At 53.8% G+C, this 23,007-nt stretch overlaps 2 protein-coding genes across 2 annotated transcripts; one reads left to right on the top strand and one right to left on the bottom strand.

Moving 5' to 3' along the window:
- The first annotated feature begins 846 nt into the window (after window positions 1-846).
- Window positions 847-18,183, top strand: MEIOSIN (meiosis initiator). Its single transcript, XM_074369400.1, is given in 15 exon segments — window positions 847-1,177; window position 1,594; window positions 2,180-2,290; window positions 6,507-6,626; window positions 8,831-8,942; window positions 10,164-10,298; window positions 11,163-11,408; window positions 12,370-12,478; window positions 13,469-13,569; window positions 13,870-14,025; window positions 14,440-14,513; window positions 15,490-15,654; window positions 15,728-15,972; window positions 16,742-16,831; window positions 17,466-18,183. Coding segments are annotated over 15 exon segments (1,905 nt in total). The 5' UTR covers window positions 847-1,106; the 3' UTR covers window positions 17,635-18,183.
- A 149-nt stretch (window positions 18,184-18,332) lies between these two features.
- On the bottom strand, window positions 18,333-22,941 carry SIX5 (SIX homeobox 5). The gene is made up of 3 exons (XM_010946826.3): window positions 21,712-22,941; window positions 19,926-20,728; window positions 18,333-19,653 (listed from the first exon to the last, which is right to left on the bottom strand). The coding sequence occupies exons 1-3, from the start codon at window positions 22,509-22,511 to the stop codon at window positions 19,037-19,039; spliced, it is 2,220 nt and encodes a 739-aa protein (XP_010945128.2). The 5' UTR covers window positions 22,512-22,941; the 3' UTR covers window positions 18,333-19,036.
- Window positions 22,942-23,007: the final 66 nt, after the last annotated feature.

Here is a 23,007-nt window from a genome sequence, read left to right as displayed (position 1 = left end):
TCTGAGGCAGGGCATAGGTTTTGGAATCCAGACTCAAGTTTGAAATATGAAGTCTCTGAATAGTGGTGCTGAGGGTCACAAGTTAGGAGCTAGGGTCTTGGGATTTGTGTTTGGACAGAACTAGTTTTGGAAATCTGAAGGTCTTAGGTTTTGTGACTGGAAGCTTTCCCATTGCAATTGGAGATCCCAGCTTGAAGTCTGGAGTATCATTTTGGGGATCTGAGGTCGAACTGGGGAGGACTGAAGCCTTAGTATAGATTTAAAGTCTAGAATCTCAATGTAGGGTAGGAGGTATGAGATTTAGGGCCTGGAGTCACAATTTGGAACTTTGAGAATCAAGTGTTAGGGCCCGGAGTCCCCCATGTTGAGTATGAGGCTTCAGTTTAAGAGTTTGAGTCTCAGAGTGAAACTCACATGTGAGAGCACAGTTTTAGAGTTGGGGTCACAACTTCAGGGTCTGAAGTGACAGTTTTGGGGTCTAGAGGTCTTTAATTTAGGATCTGAGGTCAATTTAGGGGGCTCAGTTTTGCTTTGAGGGGCTTAGATTTCTTACTTTAGGAATTGAGTCCTCAGTATTAAGGTTTATGGTCTGTAATCTTGATATGTGGGATTAGGCTTATATTTGAGGATCAGAAGGTAATAGTTTAGGGGGGTCTAGAGTATCTCAGTATTAGAGTTTAGGGTTTTTAGGTTTGGGAAGGGCTCTTTTTGGGTTCTATGTCCTCACTGGGAGTTTAAAGTCAGTTTTAGTGTCTTAATATCACAGTTTAGAGATCTCAAGCCATGGTTTTCAGTTCTGGTCCCCATTACAGAGTCTTACATCTCACTGTTAAAACTGAAGTTCTGAAGTCAAAGTTTGAGAATTTATTGCTTTTAGTTTTAGGTGTGGATCATGACTTAGGGGCCCAAATTTACAATCTGGAATTCATAGAGTTTTGGTATTTTAATTTGGTCTCTTGGCCTGTATTTATGGGGCCTGGGGACTTATTTTGGGACCTCTGAGTGCTCAAAGGATCACCATGGGGAAAATGAGTCTGCCGGTCGCACTGCATTCCTCCTGGAATCCCAGAGGTCACTAGTAATTCTTTCTTTTTCCCTCTTTGCAGATGTGGGGTTCCAGCAAATACCTGTGCTCTCCTGAACGGCCCAGAGCCAGTTCCCTGAGTCTCAGTGACAGGTAAGCATTCCCCCTGGCCCATCTTCCTTACATCTCCAGCCACTCTGGTTGAATAATAATAACAGTAATGTTTACTGAGCATTTACTAACTTGCCAGGCTTTTTGCTAAGCCTTTTGTTTGTATGACATCCTTTAATCCTTACAACAATTCCACGGAGGAACTAAGTTTGAATATTACTGCCATTTCAAGATGAGAGAATTCTGAGGTGGTTGACAAAGATCATCTCTAAGCCCTTGAAGGTTTTGACATTCTGAGTTTCTTACATGCCCTTCCTTCCTTTCTTTTGTTCATCTATTCATTCCACCATTAAGCAACTACCAAGTGTCAGGAATCTCATAGAGGTGATTTTCCTATCAGATTGAGGTTGGATCAGATTTCTCCCTACCTCCAAATTCTGGGTAAAGAAAAGAGCCAGAGTTCATCCTATCCCCCACTGTCTTCCCCAGTGACTTTCCATCCACCTATCTCTTCATTCATTAACTCCAAAAATAAGCACCTGCTTTGTTCAGATTCTCTACTTAGGTACTGTGCTCAGAAGGAGCACATGAAGAAAATGAAGAATGCTTCTCTCACTTGCCTATTCCTTCTGGAATCCCAGAGGTCACCAACAATGCATTCTCTTTCCCCTTTTTCTAGATGTGGGGGTCATTGTATTAATAAAGACTCTTAATTGTAATGAACATAAACCTAGCTAAAACTGGCTTAAGCATGAAAGGGGATTTACTGGAGCCTTTAAACAAAAAATTCAGGGGCATGAGGCTTGGTTCGTTCCAGGTGGAGGGTTAAATGAGATGGCCAGGAATCTGCCTCTCTTGCTCTGCTGTTGTCTGTGTTGGCTCTCCATTCGTGAGGGCAAGATGGCTTCCAGCAGCTCCAGTTCCATGTCCTGCCAACTTGACCATCCCAGCAGAGAGAGTCTCTTTCCAGGATCCACTGACTCTGATTAGCCAAGCCTGGGTTATGACCCCAGTCCTGAACCAATCACTTGACTTCTTGGCTAGACCTTGGTTTGGTGCTCCCTAGTGGAAGGGAGGTTGGGATCAGCCTCTCTGAAACATGGACTGAGAGTGGCGGAGGGGTCATTCCCCAAAGGAAACTATTACCAGAAAAGGAGGGATTGGATGTTGGTCAAACCAAAAACAAGTTTTTATCAACAACAGCCATCCAATACAATACCTCCACCCCATTCTCCAACATCCTTTATCCCTAAATCATTCCAGTGAATGACTGTCTACCCTCTGTTTTGAGCTAATACTCCCTATGTGCTAAACATCTTCTAGACAAGATCAAACTTTCCAGCCACCTCCATTTTATAAATGAATTATAAACAGGCTCAGAGAGATGAAAGCACTTGGCCAAAGTGACACAGCAAGTGGCAGAGCTAGGATTTCAACCAGATCCGTTTGCTTCAAAAGCTGGTGTTTATAACCAAATACTATGCTGCCTCTTGGGACTGCCCCCTGCTTTGTCCTACTTTGGGGCAGCTCTACCTCTTAAATTCCTACACCTGTTAAAGCAAATTAAAGTCAAGGCCTTGGTTTTCCCACAGCTAATATGAGAAATTTGGACTACCCCTTGATTAAGGCTCCTTCCAGCTTATATAAAATAAACAAACTAGCGAGTGTTTAGACTGATTAGCTCAGGGAAGAGGAAACCCAGGAATCAGAGTCATTTGCCATTTCAAAGACTGCAAGGCCATGATAAGACTGAAGGAGCATTCATTGATTCAAAACAAATTTTTGTTGAGCACCTACTAAGTGTGGGGCATTATTCTAGGTGGTAAGGATGTAGCCAGGGCCACATAATGACTTTCATGGGTCCTAGGCAGTTTTCCTTCTTGGGCTCCTTCCTCCATTAAAAACATATTAAAAAGGATAGTTTACAACTGCATTGGTATAAAGAGGAATATAATCCAAGTTGGATAATATTAATTTTTTTCTCTTTAGACTCTAAAAGAAACTAAAACATTTTCATGAGCCCCTAAAAGTATCACCAGCCCTAGGGACGCTGCTTACTGTGCCTAATAGCTACATCAATCTAGGATACAGTCATAAATAAGAGCGAAAATTCCCTGCCTTTGCTGGTGAATTACATGGGGGTGTGACAAAGGATGTGCTTATTTAGATCAGGTAATCAGGAATGGCCTCTCTGGGGAGGTTGCCTTTAAGCTAAGCACTAAATGGCAAAGAAGCAACCAACCATGCAAAAATCCGGGCAACAGAACATTCAGGTGGAGGGAATGGTAAAGGCCCTAAGGCAGAAGTAAACTTGGCAGTTGAGAGAAACAGAATAGGACCCAAGTGGCTGGAGCTGACCTATTCCCCACAGAACCAGAGGGCAGAGCTGGGATTAGTGGGTGAAAATTACAGAGACTATGAAGAAAGAACTCGGCTGAAACCAGAACCATCTAGCAAGGAAAAGGGGCAACCTTGGGAGCGAGTTCCTGGTTCCCAAAGGCCGCTGTGAGCAGAGCCCAGGTCACACTTATTCAAGACTGCTGCACAGAAGAGGCCAAGATTTTGCGATTCCTAGTCCCCCCTTGTTCTCCCTCCAGATTTTTTCCCTGGAACTTCTGTGTTTTCACAGAAGGCTCTGTCAGTGCTTTGCAAAACCCAGAGTAAACCCCCAGGGACTAGTTGATAAGAAACCCTTTTTCTCAGATATGGTCAAATATCACCTTGAACTTAAATAGACCTGGACCCTTTTTGTTCTTGGCTTTCTTGTTGTTTCTTGCTGGAGCTTCTAGGGGTCCTCTAAACAGCAGGAAAGTGGTAGGCAAAAAATAAGTATCTGGGCTAGACAGGATGCTAGAGTTCAACCTACCCAGTTTTACTCCAAGGGTAGAACTCCAACACCCCGGCCCCTCAAAGTTATGGTTTCTACCAAAGGGGAACTAGAGTCCAATTGGTGATTTTTTTTTTCTTTCATTCTTTCATTCAATTGACTGATATGTGTAGTCTCCTGTATCCATAGTGGTTTTGAGAGGGTGCTTTGATGATGTCATCCCCTGCAGAAAGCCCTTTAATTCCTCCCATTGGTCTTCTGATAAAGGCTAAACTCCTTCATATGGTGAGCCTATAAGACCCTGCCTCATCTGGCTCCTACCTCCTCCTCCAGCCTCATCTCACCCCACAGGACTCCTCGCTTTCTGTGCTTCAGACACTTCAGCTTTATTTCCTTTAAATTCCCCACACTCGCTCTATCTGAAAGGTTCCCTTTCCCTCGTCACCTATACATCTCCACTCATCCTTCAAGCACAGCTTCTGGCCTGTTTTCCTTCCTCAGGAAAAACCTCAGAGGTTAGATCAAAGCCACCGATCACAATCTTCCATAACACCAAGTAACACCTCTCCTTTGTCCCCTTGAGGGCCAACTTCATGGGTGTGGGACTCAGGCAGTCATAGGGCCCTAAGCTTAGAAGCGCCCAATGCTTGGTTTAATGCTCTGCTTTCACCATCTTGAAATTCTTTTTCCGTGGGGGGGGGGGTGTAGGTAAGGTTTAGTTTTGCTTATTTATTAATTTTTAGAGGAGGTACTCGGGATTGAACCCAGGACCTCATGCATGCTAGGCATGTACTCTGCCACTGAGCTATAACCTCTCTTTGAAATTTTTAATTTTTGAACAAGGAACCCCACATTTTCTCTTTTTTTTGGAACCCCACATTTTCTTTTGCGATGCCCCCCACCCCCAGCAAATTTCGTAGCTGGTTCTGTTCCTAGCTGCCATTTTATGTTTGTTTGTGGGACAATTTGGTTAATGACTTTAGCCCTGATTATACTGGCTCTAGAAGGGGCTGTGTTTCTTTTATAGACTTTGTCCCTGTCACCTGTCGCAGTTCCTGGCACAGAATATGTGCTCAATAAGTAACTGCTGAATGAATGAGTGAGGAGGATTCTTTCAGGACTTCAGAGTTTGGTTAGGGAGATCAGTGTGTCTCCCACACTGCTCCCCCATCACCTCGAGGGCAGTGACACTGATTCCTCTCCCTTTCCATGGTGTCCAGCACAGGGCCTGGCAAAAAGGAGGTATCAGTTCATGGGTGTGAGTAGGAATGAAACATGCACCTGTAATCAAGGGAGTGTTTCTGGCACGGCTGTGCTGCAGATGACACGAAGTGTTGTGGACAGACTCGGGGAGGAAGACGGGGAGGTTGGGGGAGGCTTCCTGGGACAGGTGGCAATTGAATCAGACCCTGAAGGAAGGTGAGCTAAGGATTGGTGGAGATGAGGTATTTGGGCCTTCCCAGAGGAGTAGCAGGAGTCGTGGCAGTGGTGTGTGATTTGGGAGAGAGACTCCAATGTCTTGGTGTCTCCATCCGTCAGGAGAGAGGAGTAGAGGTGTGTGTAAATGAGTATATTATGAATTATGAATGCAGTGATTCGATCCTGAAAGTTCTCCATCTGCTCAGGAGTCAACCTCTTTCATGCCCTTATTTATTTATTCATTTAGGAAATAGGCAATGAGTTCTCACAGTATGCCAGTCCCTGTTCTGGGTGCTAGCGATCCAGTGGTGCCCCCTAACTCAGCTCTCACTCCAGTACAGGGATCAGAGGAATTCCTGAGCACAGGAGCAGGGGGACCCTAGCAGAGGTCCCTCACTTACCCTGTGGAGGGAGTTAGGGTCAGCTGATGGGAGAGAACCAAAGGAAGTAAGAAATGAGACCAGAATGGTCAGCCAGGCCAGACACTAGGGGATTATAAGCCATGTTAGGGGTTTTAACCTTGATCCTTAATAATGGATGGCATTGGGAGGTTTTTTTTTTAATTAAAATTTTGTTGCTGTCAGGGGAAAGTAATTAGTTTCACTTATTTATTTATTTATTTTTAGAGGAGGTACTAGGGATTGAACCCATAACTTCACACATGCTAAGCACACGCTCTACCACTTGAGCTATACCCTCCCCCAGCATTGGGAGGTTTGAAGCACTTAATGGGCAACTCATGTGTTTAGTTCTCTTGACAACCCTCTGGGCCTGAATGAATATCCTCATTCCCATTGCACGGATGAGAAAACCATGGTCAGGTCTGTGTTTCAGAAAGATCACCCTGACTCTAGTGGAGAATGTGGACTGGAGGCGGCCAGATGGGAGGCTGGGAGAACTATGAGGATGTCAGCACATGAGCTATGGCAGAGGCAGGGGATGGAGAAAAGGGAAGGGAGGAGGAGTGAGCAAGATTGAGTGACTGACTGGGCCAGGGGCTGAGGGAGAGGATGCCCAGGATTCTGTCTCAGGTACCTGGAGTGCAGGGTGGAGCTTCTCTGAGGTGGGGAACACCAAGACAGGTGGTCTGGGGGCTCAGATACCAGATTCCACTTTGGATGTCTTAACCAAAACCAGCTCTTGTCTCAAAACAGAAGGCAGAGGAAAAATCACACCAGCAAACTGCAAGAGCTGGCATTGTTGCTACCCGTGGCCCTGAGGACAGGTACCAAGAAACTCACCAAGGTAAGAGGGCTGAAGGAGAGGAGGGGGAGCTTGGAGGCAGATCTGAAAATATCAGTAATCGAGTTGACCTCCCTTGTCTTGGGAAACCTAGACAGACCCACCCAGTGACAGCATTGATGTGGGAATGGTCCTGCTCCGAGTGGGAATTTCCAGGAGCCTGTGATTCCGTGACTACAAGCCTGGGGGATTCTTTCTCGCAAAGGAGGCAGGAGGAATTGGGAGGGAAAAAACTGGCAAGATGCTGGGGAAAGGTCTTCATTCTGAGAGTCAGACAGCTGTGGATCTGAGTCCTCCAGCTCCACACCTGGAGAACTCCAGGCAGCTCACTCAGGTTATCAGCCTCACAGGCCTCAGGTTTCTCAGCTATAAAACAAGGGAAGATAACTCCTCCTACACAGAGATACCGTGAGGCCAAAATGACGTGATAGTTATGACAGGGCCTGAATAAATGCCGGTTCCCTGTCCGAGTGTCTTCTTTTGTGACCCTGTGGGGACCATCTCCATGAGGTAGGAATAGATAAAGCTTCTCTGGATGTCCCCAGTGGCTACTCAATAAAGGTTTATAGAGCTGAGCTAACACTTGCTCCCAGGAGGAACAACTTAATATGAGACTCAGAGATCGTGAAAGTCTGGTGTGATGTGTTCTTGCTCTCGTTTCTCTCATTCAGTCCCTCATCCATTCACTCAGCGGCCGTGTATGGAAAGACTGTTGGATGTCAGAAGCTGTTATGCTTCCAACAAGGGGTTGGGGGAGAAATTTGAGACCCAGCCCTCCTCCTCTGGGAACTCAGAATCTGGTCAAGAAGATAAAGATCTGAATGCAGGAATAACTGATCCCAGCTAGAATGTGCTATTTGCTTTCAGAGAGGTTCAGAGCAGTGGAGGTTTGGAAGAGATTTGCCTGACCCTCTCCTTAGCCTTCTCCCTGCCTACCCTGGCCCATCCATCACCAGGTCCCGTTGATTCTCTCTGCTAAATCTCTCTCAGTTGTAGGTGCTTGTGTTAGTTTCCTGTTGCTACTGTAACAAATTACTACACACTTAGTGGCTTAAAACAACACAGATTAATTCTCTCAGAGTGCTGGAGATCAGAACTCCAAAATCAGTCCCATTGGACTGAAGTCAGAGAGTCAGCAGGTTTGGTTCCTCTTGGAGGCTCCAAGGGAGCAGCCACTTCCTCTCCCTTTGCCAACAGAAGAAGCCGCCTGTGGTCCTCGGCCCATGACCCCTTCAAAGCCTGCAGTGTAGCATCTTCTGATCACTCCTCTACCTCTGCTTCCACTTCAGAGGCCTTTCTGGACACCCAGAAAGTCTAAATTCAGAATCCCCTGTGTTCTACTCTTTTATTCATAATGCTTATCAAAAGGTCAATAATTCCATATAAATTATGAGTTTATTAAGGTCTGTCTCCCTCCCTGATTATAAATTCCATGAAGGCAAATGGAAGTATGTCTAGTTCACCCCTCCATGTGGCCCTTAGTGGGTAGTACCTTTTTAGCTTGGTATCTCCAATACCAACTCAGTCAGTGTTTGGTGGCTGGAAGGGGGCTGCCTGCTGGTGCTGTGGGAGTCATTCCTTCAGCAATTCTTGATTCTGTGTGCTTGGGATCCAGAAATCAACTAGCTACAGTCTCTACCCTCAACTAGTTCAAGGTCAATGGGGGAGAATGCCACGTAAACAGATAATTATAAAACAGTGTAGCAAGTGCCTGGGTGGAAACAGGCCCTGGGTGTTACAAGAGTGCTGAGGAGGGATATCTGACCCAGCCTGGGGGAGAGGGGGGCAGGAGAAGCTTCTGGAAGAGGAAAGCACTGTGCTGAGGCTGAAAGGAGGAGAAGTCAGACAGGGAGTCTGTGGGGAGAAGAAGAGGGCTTTGCATATAGAGAATTCACCATATGCCAAGGACCAGGGGTGGGAAGTCAAACATTGTGTGTGCAACAACCAGACCAGGAGGCAGGCAGGCCTGGGTTCAGATCCCAACTCTGCTGCTTCCTCTCTGTAATCCTACCACATTCCTTAAGTACCCTGAGCTTCAATTTCCTTAGCTGGAACCACCATGTTCCTGGGCCCCACTGAGGACTAAACAGCAGGACAGAAACATTTCTGCCAGTGAGGGGATTTCTGGGCTGGGGCACAGGGTCCTGGAGCCCACCCATTTTGAGCCCCTGCTCTTGGGCTCAAACCTGTCTGTCTTCCGGGGACAGAAGGAGATTCTGCTGCACGTCCTGCACTACATTCAGTACCTCCAGAGAAGCATCGATGTGGCCAAGGCCTTGCTCAAATTCCACACCACCAATGGGGAAGGTGGACTTGGGGGTGAGTAAGTTCAGCCAGCATTTCCCAGGGCCTGCTGTGTGCCAAGGATGGTCCCGGCTGTCAGGGACACTGAGTGACTTAGCCGGGTCCAGGCCCTCCGGGAAATCACAGCCCAGGGCATGGGACAAAGCCAGAGGGATGTGCAGGGTGCTGTGACTTTGGAGGAGGGTGTCTGGGAAGACTGTGGTGGGAGGGGCCCTGGAGCGGGGCTTTTGAGGACAGGGAAGAGGAAACTGTGCCAGGCAGAAGAAACAGTGTGAGCAAGAGCCTGTAGGCTTGAGAGGACACGTGTGGAGTATCTGGGGGTGGGCTAGAAGTTGGGTATGACCACAGGAGCTCTGTAGCACCCAGGTGACAGGTGCAGACTCTTGAGCCAGATCCTGAATCAGGCACACTTCCTGTGACCTAAACCTCTCTGTGCCTCTGTTCCCTCAGCTGCAAAATAGACTAATACTTGTACTTCCTTTCTGGGTTTGTTGTGAGGATGAGATGAGTTAATACACATCAAGAGTGTAACACAGCGCCTGGGACATGCCAGTCGTCTAATGCTTGTGTGCCAGCTGCTGTTGTCATTGGTGTGATAAGCACAGGGCAAGACGGGTCAGAGATGTGGCAGGGATGAGATTCTGAAGGGCTTTTGAGTGCCCAGCTAAGGAAGGAGAAGAAGATAAGAATTACTGAAGGACTTGAAGCCAGAGGAAAGCCACATTCAGTTGGGGAGTTCAGTGAATATGCTTTTAGGAAAGATCTGGACAGCAGAAGACAAGGCTAGTCTAACACTGTAGCTGAGAATATGGACAGAAGTGGTTAAACTTGGGAGATGTTAATGAGGAAGAATTGAGAGGCCTGAGGGAGAGGCCCTGGGCCTCCCAAGGAGACACCCCACTGTCTTGAGGAAGGTAGGAGGAAGAATTGGTTTGGGAGAGGAAGACAGGGATGCATTTGAGAAGGGCTGAGTCTGTCTTCCTTCTCATTCAGCCGAGGCCTGTAATGGATCTGGGGAAATCTGAGTTTTCGCCCTGTACTTCTGCTGCCTGGGTATGCAACCTCAGACAAGTCCCATCTCCTCCTGGGACCTCAGTTTCAACATTTGTAAAGTCAGTCTGGGGACTGTGGCAGACCCCCAGCCCCCAACTCCAATGGGAAGCATTGTCTGGAGGCAGGATTTGGGTCGGAGGAGGGTGAAGGCATCTGACCTGTCTCCTGCTCTGTCTTGTGCAGGGCTGGGCTGGAAGCCCGCCGCAGGCCCAGCAGGGCGGAGACACTCCACCCCATCTAGCTCTCCACGCTCTTATAAGTCCCATCTTCAGGGAGCCTGCCGGAAACCTCGGAAGAAGAAGGCAGCCCGAGTGTCAGGTACAAGCTGTCAGTGGAGGCAGGACAGGAAGCAGGGGTCAGACAGGAGGGAGGCCCAGTAGGCAATCCTGACTGAGCCCTTCATGAGAGTTTAGATTCAGATGTGCCTGGGTTCGACTCCTGCCTCGTCCTCTTCCTAGCTCTGAGGCCTGGGGTGGTCCCTCTCCTTCTCTGAGTCTCAGCTTCCTGGTCTGGAAATTAGAGTATTTTTGAACTGCCACAGGGTGGTCTTCAGGACTGGGAGCCCATGTACGCACCCCTCAAGCAATGCTTAAAGGAGGGGCACATGGCAAGAGCCCAGCAAATGGAAGCTGCTGTCAGCATTTATCGTCTTTCTGCCCAGTTATCCATCACTGGGCCAGGGCTCGGGGAGTGTGGGGCAGTGGAAGGACCTCAGTATGGGAGGCAAGTGTCGCAGGTCCCACCTCAGCCTCACTACCAACTCACCCCATGTCCCTTCCCCTTCGCGGGATTCTGTTTCCATGCCTTTAAAATGGGAGTTGGACCTAATCAATGATTTCCAGCCCTGGCTGCACATCTGAATCATTGGGGTACTTTCCAAAATGCCTGTGCCTAGGCTTCACACCTGAAAGTCAGGCTTCAGTGATCTGGGTGGAGCCTGGGCAGCGGGATATTTTCAGAGCCTGCAAAGTGATTCTAACGTGCGGACGGGGGAAGGGGGTGTCTGACTAGGTGATCTCTAACTGAGATCCTGGGCTTGCCCAGGAAGGGCTGCGGAGTGACGAGACCAGGCAAAGCTTTGAAATGGCTTGTCGGGCCCACCGCAAAGGAGACCCCCACCTGAACCACCTTCTGGTAACAGTCAGGTCCCACCCCTGTCTGACACTGTCTCTGCTCTCCCAGAAGGCCAGACCCAGGCCCAGAACCCTCGTCGCTGTCTGGCCTTGGACAAGCCTGAGAAGGAGGTGACCCCATCCCCAGACCAGAAAGAAAGAAACGTGGTGGGAACCACCACCCCTCCAAGATGCCCCGACTCCTACAGTCACCCCAAGGCTGTGTCATCCCCGTCTCAAGGTGACAGAAAGGGAGGATGATTCCAGTTGACATTGCTGGATATGGCTGAGAACAGCGTCCACTGTGACATCTCAAGTTGGTCTCTTTCCCCTCTGCTAACTTAGCCGGTGGTTTATACACGGCTTATCAGGCACTTGCGACATCTGGGTACAGTCCTAGTAGCCGCAGACTCTATGGGGGACAGAGAGACACTGTTCACAGCCTCTGTCTCAGTTTTCTTTTCCCTTCAGGCTCTGCGGTGGGTGTTAAGGGTGGGGTGGGGGGACAGGATCACAGAACTGGGAATAAGAGCAGGGCCTCCCTGGGAAACTTCCTTCCCTTGAAGCAGCCAGATAATCGCTCCTGTGGGTCCCCGTCCCTGCACCAGCTTGAAAAGGTGTGACACACCCAGCAGATCTGGGTAGGTGAGAACTGGAAGGCGAGGCCCCGGGTCATCCCATTCCTCTGTCCATTCATTAGCCCTCACTCGCTGGGCATCTCCTCTGTGCTAGGCCGCATGCCCCGTGCGGCTGATGGTCCAGTGAAGGAACCGCACACACTCGCTTCCTGGGGTCGCCCAGGAGGCTGTGGGAGCTCAGAGGAGGTACCTAACCCACCTGGTGAGGGAGGGTGTCCCAGGTCTTCTGCTGTGTGACCTTGGGCAAGTTACTCAATATACTTCAGTTTACTTAACTGAAAATGGGTATTATAATAACCATACCCTTTGGAAAAGGGTTACTGAATAGTGAGTAAAGTGATTAAAACCGAGCTGGTGTGGCAAGCACCATAGACTTGTTTACTATCATCACCTTCATCATCATTATTCCACTTAAAGCTTTTATCTTCCTTATAGCTTCTGAAAGGGACAGGGATTCCAGAACCCTGGGGGTGATTCAGGGTACCCTTGAGCCTCACACAGAGACCCCACAGCCTGAGGTTTTGGCTAGCATGGGGAAGGGAGAGGCCATGGCAGACCCTGGCGCCTCCCTGTCCCTGCCTCTGTGCATCCTGGGATTTGGTCCCGTCACAGGAGTGATCATCCTGACTTGTCTCGTAGGCTGCTGGGGCAAAAACAGTGCCCAGGACGTGCAGCCTTACCCTGCCTTCAAGGGCCAGCAAGGGGTTGAGAGGACCCATTTTCTCAACAGGACACAGAATTGCCCCAGGTAAGGGAAGCCCAAGGGCTGTGAGTTGGAGAATCGGAGGTGTCTGGCCAGGAATGGCTAAGGCTTAGAGAGCAATGCGATCAGTTTCTACTCTCTGCTGGTGTCTGTGGAGTGAGGACCTCCGTGGGCCCAGCTTTGGGCCAGCTATCATAAGCTTGAGGGAAAGCCTTGCTTCCTGTGTGCTGACCAGGGCCGCAGCCCCTCGCCAGCCTCTCTCACCCTTCCAGCCCGTCCCCACCAGTCACCTGAGGGGCTTTTCTAACCCAGAGACCATGTCAGTTTTCGGCTTTAAGCTACTCCTTTCTGTTGGGTAGAGCCCAAATATCTTAATTGGCATTTGAGACTCTCTCTGGTCCCAAGTGACCTTTTTTTTTTTTTCCATTTTTTAATTATTTTTTTGAGGGGGAGGTAGTTAGGGTTATTTATTTATTTTTGGAGGAGGTACCAGGGATTGAACCCAGGACCTTGTGTATGCTAAGCATGCGCTCTACAACTTGAGCTGCACTCTACCACCTGAGCTACACCCTCCCCCTCCCAAATCTTACCCTTAACATCACCAAATATTTGCCACTCCCCATGGGAGCCAAGCCCTGGTCTCCTCTGGGCTTCTCTCCTTTGTTCCTTCTTCTTGGAAGCCTGTTCTCCTCATCCACCTGGAAGACCACCCATCCTCTAGGCCGAGCTCAGCACACTCCTCCCTCCTGCCCGCCTTTTCTGTCCTCCTCAACCCCCCATCACAGCTCTGCTCCCCAAGTCATCAGCTCTGGTTACAGCTGGCCTCTCCTAACAAGCCCTGAGGCTCTGGGTAGGTGCCTCCACTGACTGAGCTTTCCGCCCCCAGTGCTCCCGTCGCAGCCAGCACAAAGAGATCCCTGTCCAACTCCACAGTGGGTGACACTGAGACACCCAAAGGGGAAGCAGCTCACCTTCGGGCCCAGCGCAGTTTCCAGCTCAGGGCTTCAGGTCTTTCTTGCATTTCACCTCTTGCAGGCAGACGCTGGTATTCTACGACTCCAGTGAGGAGGTGGACAAGGAGTCCGTAGATGCCGACCCTTGGCTTCCTGCCTGGATCCCGGAGAGCAGCCCCCATGGTGACTGACACTCTATCTCCCCTCCTTGTAGGCTAGTGTGGGGCCTTCTTGGTACCTTTCTTCTGGGGATTTCTGTGGAAGTGGGGAAGGTGGGAAAGGGAATGGACATCCACTAAGACCTGAGCCATCGGTTGCCGTGGCAGACGTTGCTAATCTTCTGTTGATCCCAGACACTACCTCAGAATCTTTCTTAACATTGTCCTTTCTCCAGCATCCGGCACCATCTCCTCCAAGATGGCAGCTGTGCTGAGGGGGAGGGCAACCTCTGACACACCCCCAACCCCGATACTTCCTTTTCAGGGAGCCCACTGGCCTTGGGGCCTCCACAGATGGAGACCTGGAGTGTGACAGGGCACCCGAGCGAGATCCTAGGGCTCAGCCCCTCCCTCTTCAGCTCGCCAGGGAAACTGCTGCCAGAACAGATCTTGGAGGACGGCACTGAGTACCTGACCCAAGGTGAGCACCCAGGGCTATACCTGATGCTTGGTTCATTCAGGAAAAAAAAACCTATTCATGCCTGCCAAGTGTGCAGCCCTGTGCTTGGCAGGGCTGGACACCCAGGGGTGAATCCCACCCAGGATGAATCCTATCCCATCCCTCGAGGAGCCCAAAGCCTGGTAGGGAGCAGCCCCTGGCCAGTGAGATGCGTGGAAAGCTCCAGGAGCCCACAGCAGGAACCCACTTGCTCTGCCCAGGTTGGAGGCTTCCCAGGGGACCTGGCCTGTGAGCTGGATTTGGACTTGGGACAGGAGATCCCAAAGCTAAAAGCCAGAGATGAGCACTCTGGCTAGGGGGTGTGGCAGGACAGATGCATAGTGCCCTGAGAGAGGTGTTTCTGGCCCAGTCACCCTTCTGGTCTCCCACCAACAGCTCTCTTTGAAGAAGCATTCTTAAATCCTGAGTCTCCACCTTCTGCCTGCATGCTCGAGGTACCACAGGAGAAGGTAGGTGTCTGTCCACCCATCTGTCCACAGATCCATCCATCCTTTCCACCTGCTCGATTCACTCATCCATCCCCTTGACCTTTCAGCCACCTCCCCCAGCCATCACCTGTCCATCCATCATGCTTCCCCTCATCCTTCCAGGGACTCATCCACCATCTGTGCCTTCACCTGCCCATCCTTTGAACACTCCCTGCTGGCCACCAGGCGCCCTGCTCTGTGCTGGGCCCTTGGAATGAAGTAGACACAAAGGATAAAAGCTAAAAACTACCAGGTGCCCAGAAAAGACCCCACATAATTTTATGACTGCTCTATGAGGCAGGATCTCTTGTGACCCCACTTGAAAAATGACAAAACTGAAAACAGCAGGCAACCCCTGGGATCCTCAGTTGGAAAAAGCCTCCCTCCCAGGCCCCCAAGCTTACCTCCTGAGCCACTGTTGGCTCTCATAGCTCAACATCCTGTTGACAGAGGGGCAGCCACAGCTCTGGTCCCCAAATGATTCTCCTTCCAGTGTTGTGTAGGGGCGGCCTCCTGCTTCAATGAGTAGCTGAATTGGCAGTAGAAAAAAAACTCTTAGCAAAGCTCTAGTAAGTGCAGGCATTGCCCCAGGTGCCTCTCAGCCTTGCAGGGAGTGTGTAGTGACCACCACTCATGGATAAAATTGATGCTCAGAGGAGTTAAGACTTGTCCAGGGCGACAGGGCTACTTCCCAAGGTGGTAAACTGATGGGATTAAGATACAGTACCCCAAAATAGAAGGCAGAAGACCCCTGTCCAGCTTCTCTCTGACCCCCGTGGGAACACTTGCTTGACCATCTGAGGGTAAGGGACCATCTTATCCATCTGGATAAGACCGTTTTGAACCTGAGCTATTTGTGATAATCCTGTTACATCCTAGGAAAGCAGTGAGTGGAGGCCATGAAGAGACACCACCATCCCCCTCATATCTGCTCCTGTCTTTCTCCTTCACCCCCCAGGACACACCCCCTGAGGCTTGGGAAGACCTTCCTGACTCCCATAGCCTGTGTCAGTCCTCGATCTCAATGGACCGCTGCTACCTCTCGCTGAGTGAGAACAGCAAGGAGCCATCTAGCCCCAGCTCGGAGGACAGAGACTCAGATTTGGGGTGGAGGCAGCAGGAGGTGAGGAGGACAGCCATCTGCCAGGTCGGTCCCACGTCTCCTGCCCACCCTCACCTCTCTGTCCCCCACCCAGGACACTCAAGCTGACCTCAAGGGCCTGCAGTCCTCCAGTGAAGAGGACGGGGACTACACGTGGACCCCAACCCGGAGGGCCTCAACTCTGCCTGCAGCTGGAAGGAAGGCCAGGAAGGGCCGGGCGGGCAGGGGCCCTGTGAAGCCCAAGGAAAGCAAGAAAGCCCCCTGCCTCACCCAGACGAAGAAGAAGTGTGTCAATGGCTTCATCATGTTCTGCAGGATGAACCGGAAGCAGTACATCCGGTGGGTAGGCGTCCTCTTTGGCCCTGACTGGGGCCCTCAGAGCCTGCTGCCCACTGCTGGCGACACATCCTCAGCCACACTTTCCCCAGGCGTCCCTCAGGCCCCGCTGCACTGTAAGCAGTAAAATGCAACTCAGACTTATGAAACAAGACAATTAATTGGCTTATATCACCTGAGAAAAAGGGGAGGGGTGGATTGCCTTCAGATGTGGTCGGTCCTAGGCCTCAAATGACCTCTGTCCGGGATCTCTGTCCCTCTCTCTGCTCCGCTCTCCAGGTTGGCTGTGCTCAAAAGCGCTGGGCCAGGCTATTCCCCAGTTTCAGAGTCCTATCTCCCACCCCAGCCACCCTATGGGAAGGAGCTTCTCATTTCTAAGGTTTCTAGTGAAAGTCTTTGGGGCTGACTTGATAGACCAGGCACCCAGCCCTGAAGTGATCACTGCCGGCCTGAAGCCGCGGGTTGTGGGGAGGCCCCCAAGCCTCAGAGAAGAGCTGGTGCTGGCATCGGAGCAAGCAGATGCAGGTCCTGGGACACTTGGTGGCCCATTTCCAAGCAGCATTTAGTCCAGCTGCCTTCTTTGCCACCTCTGCTCCAGAGGGCACAAAAGGTAGGCCTCTCAAGGCAACACAATAAAGATCTGAGTTCTCAGATGGGAAAGCTGCGGCTCTGAGCAGGCAAGGGACCCTCTCGTATAGTCAGATCACTGGCCTTCGCCCAAGCCAGGCAAGACTGCAGGCCTCTCCTCACCTTCTCCTCCCCCCTTCCCCAGAGCCTGCCCTGGGACTGCATCCACCACTGCCACCAAGGAGCTGGCCCAACTCTGGCGGGTGATGACCCTGCAGGAGCGGAGACCATACTGGTGAGAAGCCCCCACCCAGAAGGCACGGCTGGTGGAGGAGAGAAGCCTCCCTGCTCCTTCTCCAGCTCTGATTTTCCGAGCCGTGAACTTTGTGATATTAGAAACAAGTTGGGAGTTTCCTAGGGTGGGAGATTTGGATGTCACAATGACAAAAGTAGAGCGATGCTCTAACGCTGTAACTTAGAAGTTCAAATAGATCAGTCGTGTATTTGGACCCCACTGCCCTAAACTTCCTTTGCCCTCTCTGCCACAGGGAGTTTCTCAGGGCAGGAAACTAGGTCTCACTTCCCAGTCACTTGGCCTCCTTTTCTTCTCCCCTTTGATCCTTCCTCCCTCCTGAAACCCCCTCCTCTCCACCAACTTCAAAGAGCTGCCACCTGTCCAGTTCTCAGTTGGTTCTGGAAACACACATGCGTGCGCACAGATTGTAACGGGTCTCACAGGGGCCTGCGGCTCCAGCAAAGGGCCCTGAACCAAATCCCAGCCTGTAGACTTGGACCTGGGAGCCCAGAGATTCCCCTAGCTGGGCCAGATAAGGCGGTCACTGCTGGGGCCAGAGCGCTAGGGGTAGGACAGAGTTGCCCGGGAGGCAGGCTAGGAACCCTGCTCATCCATCCTCCCACCTCTCTCCCAGCATCAAAGCACGCAGGTTCAGCCGCCAGCACAACCGCATCGTGAAGCAAGACAGCTCCAGCAGCGATGATGAGGACTGGGGGACCCCCAAGCCCTTCTACCAGCTGCTGGCCGAGAAGGCCCGCTGCTCCTCAGACCCTGCCTCTCTGCTGCCTCCTCACCACACATGAGGGCGACCCCACTGTGGTCTCCCGCTCACCCCTACCTCCTGCAGCTCTCCTTTGAAAACAGGAGCCAGTGATAAAGAGGTTGTCCTATCCTGGGCCTCAGCCCCACTAATGCAGTTCTCCTTGGTGAGGTCCCCCAGGGCTAGGGGTGGCATATTTATTGACCCCAATGCTTTGTGCATTTGCCTTACACGGGGGCAGCCTGAACTTCACCTGCCTGCCTTCTGCCAACCTTCTCACAACCCCTTTCTACCTCAGGGGCCTCTCCCAGGAGCTGCAGGGTGGAGGCAGGAGCCCTGAACGAAATGCAGGGAGATGAAGTTTTTCCCCTGCCCTTCCTCTGCCCACCCCAGAATCAAATGGTTTCAACCCTGTTCAGTCTCACCTCATTCTACTCCTCCCAGACTGTTCTATTTATAGATTATCTATTGTTTTCAACAAAATAAAGTAGAAACTTTGTTACCAGCAAGAGACAAGGCAAGCTCCCAGGTGCCCTGCTTCCTCAGCCCTGGGAAGCACTCCTTCCAGGCCCATCAGTTTGAAAGAAACCCCACTGTGGGAACCTTCTCTAGTAGCACCGCAGATCTAACCTCCAAACCCCCTTCCCCCTCAGGGAGTAGTGATCAGAAAGCCAGAATCTCGAGGTGCACTTTTTGGTGGTTCAATTTTCCCTTGGGCAAGTCGTTGGAAGGTAGAGGTACTAATTGTCTGTTAACTTTATTTTAATTGAAACGGAGGCATTACATGTCCTAGAAAAATAAAGATTTAGGATACAAACTAGACACAGGGGTCAGGGTTGCCCTGGGGGTGAGGGGATCTTTGGTCTGGGGCTGGACATGATACCGAGAGCTCTGCTCCAGGAGGAGCTAAGGGAGGACCCTGGCCTGTGCCCCCTACACCTGCATCCCTTGTCTTGTCAGCAGGAAGGGCTGGGCTGGGAGGATCTGTTGGTCTCTGGGCACAGGACTGCCTGTCCGCCACGCTCAGATTCCAAGCAGTCTTGGGAACACTGGATGTCAGTGGAGCTATTAATAGTGTTGTAGGGAGTGATAGGGAGAGGGCTCCAAAGAGGGTGGAAATCCAGCCATTCAGTAGGGCTTTTAGCTCACACTTAGTACCAGGTCGAGGGGGACAGAGCCCCTGAGTCAGGACCCCCAGATCTCCCCTTATGTATCAGGGGGCAGAGCAAGGACAGGGCTGTAACAGAGGAGGTACCCCGTCCAGAGGACGGTGCCCCTGGACAGGAGTGGACCTCCAGGGCGCGGAGAGGTTGAGTGGCGATGGGGGCGGGTGTAGTGTGTGGCATCTTCAGATGGCAGCCATCCTGTTTATGAGAGGCTCCCTCCTCCCGGGCCATCCTGGATCTTGAGCACCATTGTCAGGGGAGGCTGTAGGGCCTACTGGGTCACAGTTCCAAGGGCTCTTCCACAGGCACTGACTGTAGCTGGGTCAGCACCTTGGTCTCTGCTTCTAGCCCCTCGTCAACCTCACCCCCCGCAGTGGCCCCCAGGAGCAGCCCCTCGGGGTCGGGGTCAGGCAGCCTCAGCACGGTGTGGGGGGCTTGTGTCCCCAGCCCCTTCTCTGCCTCAAGCAGCCCCTCGGTGCCTGTGCTCAGTTCCAGCCCTGCTGGCCAGATGGGCACGGCCGCGGGCGACAGCAGGAGCCCCTCGGGCGGGGGCGCTGGGAAACCAGGCAGGAGGCTGGAGGAGTCTGGGGAGAATGGCAGGCTGGCGGTGGTGGTGGCAGGGGCAGGCGGCGGCTGCGGTGGTTGCTGTGCAGAAAGTGTCCCCAAGGTGTGGGCCTCGGGGAGAGCAGGGCTGGGGGCCACTGGGAGGGCCCCTTCAGGCACTGAGAGGGCTGTGTCTGGCTTCAGGGGCAGGGCCAGGCTGGGGGCAGGCGGCAGGACCTGGGAGACCAGCATACTGGTGGGGAAGGTGGCGGTAAGGATGATCTTGCCCTGCTGTACGGCCACACCTGTCACGATGGGGCTGCCAGACACAGGGTTGGCCAGCAGGAAGTTTCCTGTAGGGAGAGGAGCAGGGCCAGGCAAGGAGGTGAGGATTTAAGCCACTGGAGAGCAGGCAGGTAGATTAGCCAGAGGGAAAAGGAGCCCCTTCTTGGTGAGGTTGGGCTTGTGTGGCTTGAGCCGAAGGGTACTATCTGGCACAGGAGGGTTTGGGACCCGCCAGGAATGAACTCCCCTTCCTGCCCCTGACCACCCTAGGAAACCCACCCACAGCACCATCCTTCCCTGAGATAGCTGCACCCCCCACCCAGCCACCAGAAGCGGGTACCTGGGGCAGTGGCTGAAGGCAGCTGCAGGGCAGTCACGCCCACCCCGGAGTTTATCAGGTGCACGTTGGCAGGGCCTGCAGCAGCTGCCACCTTCACGGGGCTGCCTGGCCCTGCTGCCAACAGCTGCAGTGGCCCCACAGCCTGGGGCAGGGTTACCACCTGTGAGGTGGGCACCACCTGGGGCAGGTTCAACAGTGGGGAGGTGGGGCCCAGGCCAGCAGGGTAGCCAGGGGGTGGGGAGAGTGGCACCACTTGTGGGGCAGCCACGGAGGTCACTGGTCCTGGGGGCAGAGGGAAGGTGGCAGCTGGTGGGGGGCCAGGCACCACTTGGGGCAGAGGCCCTGGGACCTCCTCTCCAGATGGCCCTGAGGCAGCCACCTGGGTCCCCTTGGTCTCCGGAGCTGCTGGCTGAGCCTCCTCCAGTCGAACCTCCCCAGTCTGAGGGTCCAGGATCAGGGAGGTCTTGCCCTCGCTGGCCCCCTGGGGACTGGGCTGTGGGGCAGGGGTGCCCCCGCCCCCGGTGAGCAGCAGGGGGCCCAGGCTAGAGGCCTCGCCTAGAGCCAGGCTGTTGATGATGACCGGGCTCCCATTGAGAAGCACGGCTGGAGAGCTGCCGGTGGCCAGGAAGCTCCCATTCACCAGGATGGAGGAGGAGGCAGGGCATGGTGCAGGAGGGGCGGCCCCGGCCAGGAAAATGGAGCCCTGGGCAGGGGCTTCGGCAGCCACTGGAGGCACACCCCTCTCCAGATCCTCAGGACTGCAGCTGGACTCGTCCTCAGTAGTGGGGTTCCCATCAGACTCGCTGGCCAGAAAAAAGGATTGTGAGTTGTGCTTGCCCACTGGCCAGCCCTATTCCTACAGAGCCGATGCAAACTGCTCTGGGGGAGCACAAGCTGACCACTGCCTCCCCACCTTTCTCCAGCCCTAAGTTTCGTGGACAATTCCTGGGGAGTTATGAAATCCCCTCTCTGAGGCCATCCAAGGACCCCAAGAGCAGAATCTCTGCAAGCCCTGCATTGCTACCACGGCCTAAGAGCTCAAGGTGGCAGAATGGGTATTGAGGCGGCCCTCCTCTCCCAACTCCTCGGCCTCAGGGCCCAGGAGGCTGAGCACTCAGGCTGCCCGAAGTCTCCGGGTCGGCCTCAAAGCAGTCAAAGCAGCCGAGTGGCTTTGGAGAGAGAGTAAGGAGGTACTCGCAGGCTCAGTTCCCGGTGCCCTGCCCTCGGGCGTCAGAGTAGGGAGTGTGAGGCCGGCGCGCAGGGTGGGAGGGGAAGGGCTTGGGTTACAGGGAAACTGGAGCTGGGGAAGGTTCACGTTTCACAACAAAGACAGACGACAGACCACGCTGTTTGGGCCCTGCGGCGGGGCGGGGTGCGGGCGGGAGTGGGTGAGACGGAGCTACGGTCTGAAGGCCAGGTAGCGAAGGGGCCTGAGCAAAACCCTACGCCGGCGGGTGGACAAAGGCCCCTCCTCCTTTCTCGCAGCCCCTCATTTTCTCACTGCCTCCCCCGGGTCTAGCCACGGGCAGCGACGGCATCCGCGATGGAGCCTTGAGTGGAGCAGAGGGAAGCGGTCTCCCAGCCTCCGCGAGAGAAGCATTGGTGTCGGGGAGATGGCTGGGGCGCGCGCCCGTTCCGTCCACACGGATTCACTGAGCTTGACGGGCGCCTGAGGGTGTGAGTCTGGGGTGTCCGAGGACTTCGGCGCCCTGACTCCAGCACCGGGCATGGGGAAAGAGGGCACGTCCCCTGGGAAGCGGGACTGGCGCCGCACGGGTCCCCTCACCTCTTGCAGGGCGCGCCGCCGCCGCCCCCAGTCCGGTCGCGCTGTCGTCGGTTCTTGAACCAGTTGCTGACCTGCGTGAGCGAGAGGCCGGTGAGCGTGGCCAGGCGGCGCTTCTCGTCCGGCGTGGGGTAGCGGTTGCCGCGATAGCAGGCCTTGAGCGCCGCGCGGGAGCGCTCCTTGAAGCAGTAGACAGTCTCTTCGCCGTCCCAGATGGTCTTGGGCAGCGGGAACTTCTTGCGCAGACGGTACTTGTCCACGGCGCCCAGCGCGCGGCCGCGGGCCCGCTCGGCCTCGTGGTAGCGCGCGCGCAGGTAGAGGTCCTGCAGGAAGGCGTGATGGGCAGCGGGGAAGGGGCGGCTCTCGAGCAGCCGATAGAGCTCGGCGTACTCGCCCCGCTGGAAGGCCACCAGGGCCCGAGCGCGCAACACCGGATCGCTGCCACGTAGGCGCTCGGCTGGGGGCAGTGCGCCCAGGAAGCGGCTCAAGCGGCCGGCGTGGCCCGCCTGTAGCAACGCCTCGCAGACGCACGCCACCTGCTCCGGCGAGAAGCGGAGGCCCGTGGGCGGCTCGGCAGCGGCCTCGGGGGACGACCCGGGGACGACCGGGGATCCCGGGCTCTCCGCTCCCGCCGCCGCTTCGCCCGCCCCGGCCCCGGCCGCCGCCGCCGCCTCACCCTCGGCTGCCTGCAAAGTCTGCAGGAGCTGGCGCGCTTCCTCCTCCTCTTCTTCGGTCGCCGCCGCCGCCACCGCCTCCCCCCCAGCCGCCGGCCCCGCGCTCGGCTCCGCAGGCAAGGTAGCCATGTTTTGCAACTTTGGGAAGTTCCTCCCTCCTTCTCCTCCTCCCTCGGGCTTTCCCCAGCCTCCTCCCCCGCCTGTCCCCCCTCCCCGCCCCCCACCACTTCGCGCTCCCCGATCTCCTCCGGCCGACCCCGCGTTTCCTCGCTTCACCACCGACGCCAGGCCCAGCTCTCTACTAGGGTCTCTGTCCCAGTGTCTGTGTGTGTGCCCGTCCCCCTCCCCGTCTGTGCAGGATTCTCCCTTTGTTTTCCCTCCGCCTCAGGCCGCGCTTTTTGCCTCCCCCCGCGTGTGCCTCTGGCTCAGGGCCTCAGTTTCCCCATCGGGGCAACGGAGAAGGTAACGGGCCGTCCGGGAGGGCTAGGGGCGCGAAGCCACCTCCGCCCCGAGACTGAGCTTCTGCACGCCTCCGTCTCCAGGGTCCTCCGAGGGCCCCCCTCACTCCCCATCTCGGCGCGCGCTCCGCCCCTCGGAATTCCCGGCTCCGCAGGGGGGGCGGGTC

This window comes from Camelus bactrianus, chromosome 9, assembly GCF_048773025.1.
Source record: "Camelus bactrianus isolate YW-2024 breed Bactrian camel chromosome 9, ASM4877302v1, whole genome shotgun sequence".
Classification (NCBI taxonomy): domain Eukaryota; kingdom Metazoa; phylum Chordata; class Mammalia; order Artiodactyla; family Camelidae; genus Camelus; species Camelus bactrianus.
The sequence above is the reverse complement of the archived record's forward strand: the minus strand, read 5'-3'. Positions and strand labels throughout refer to the sequence as shown.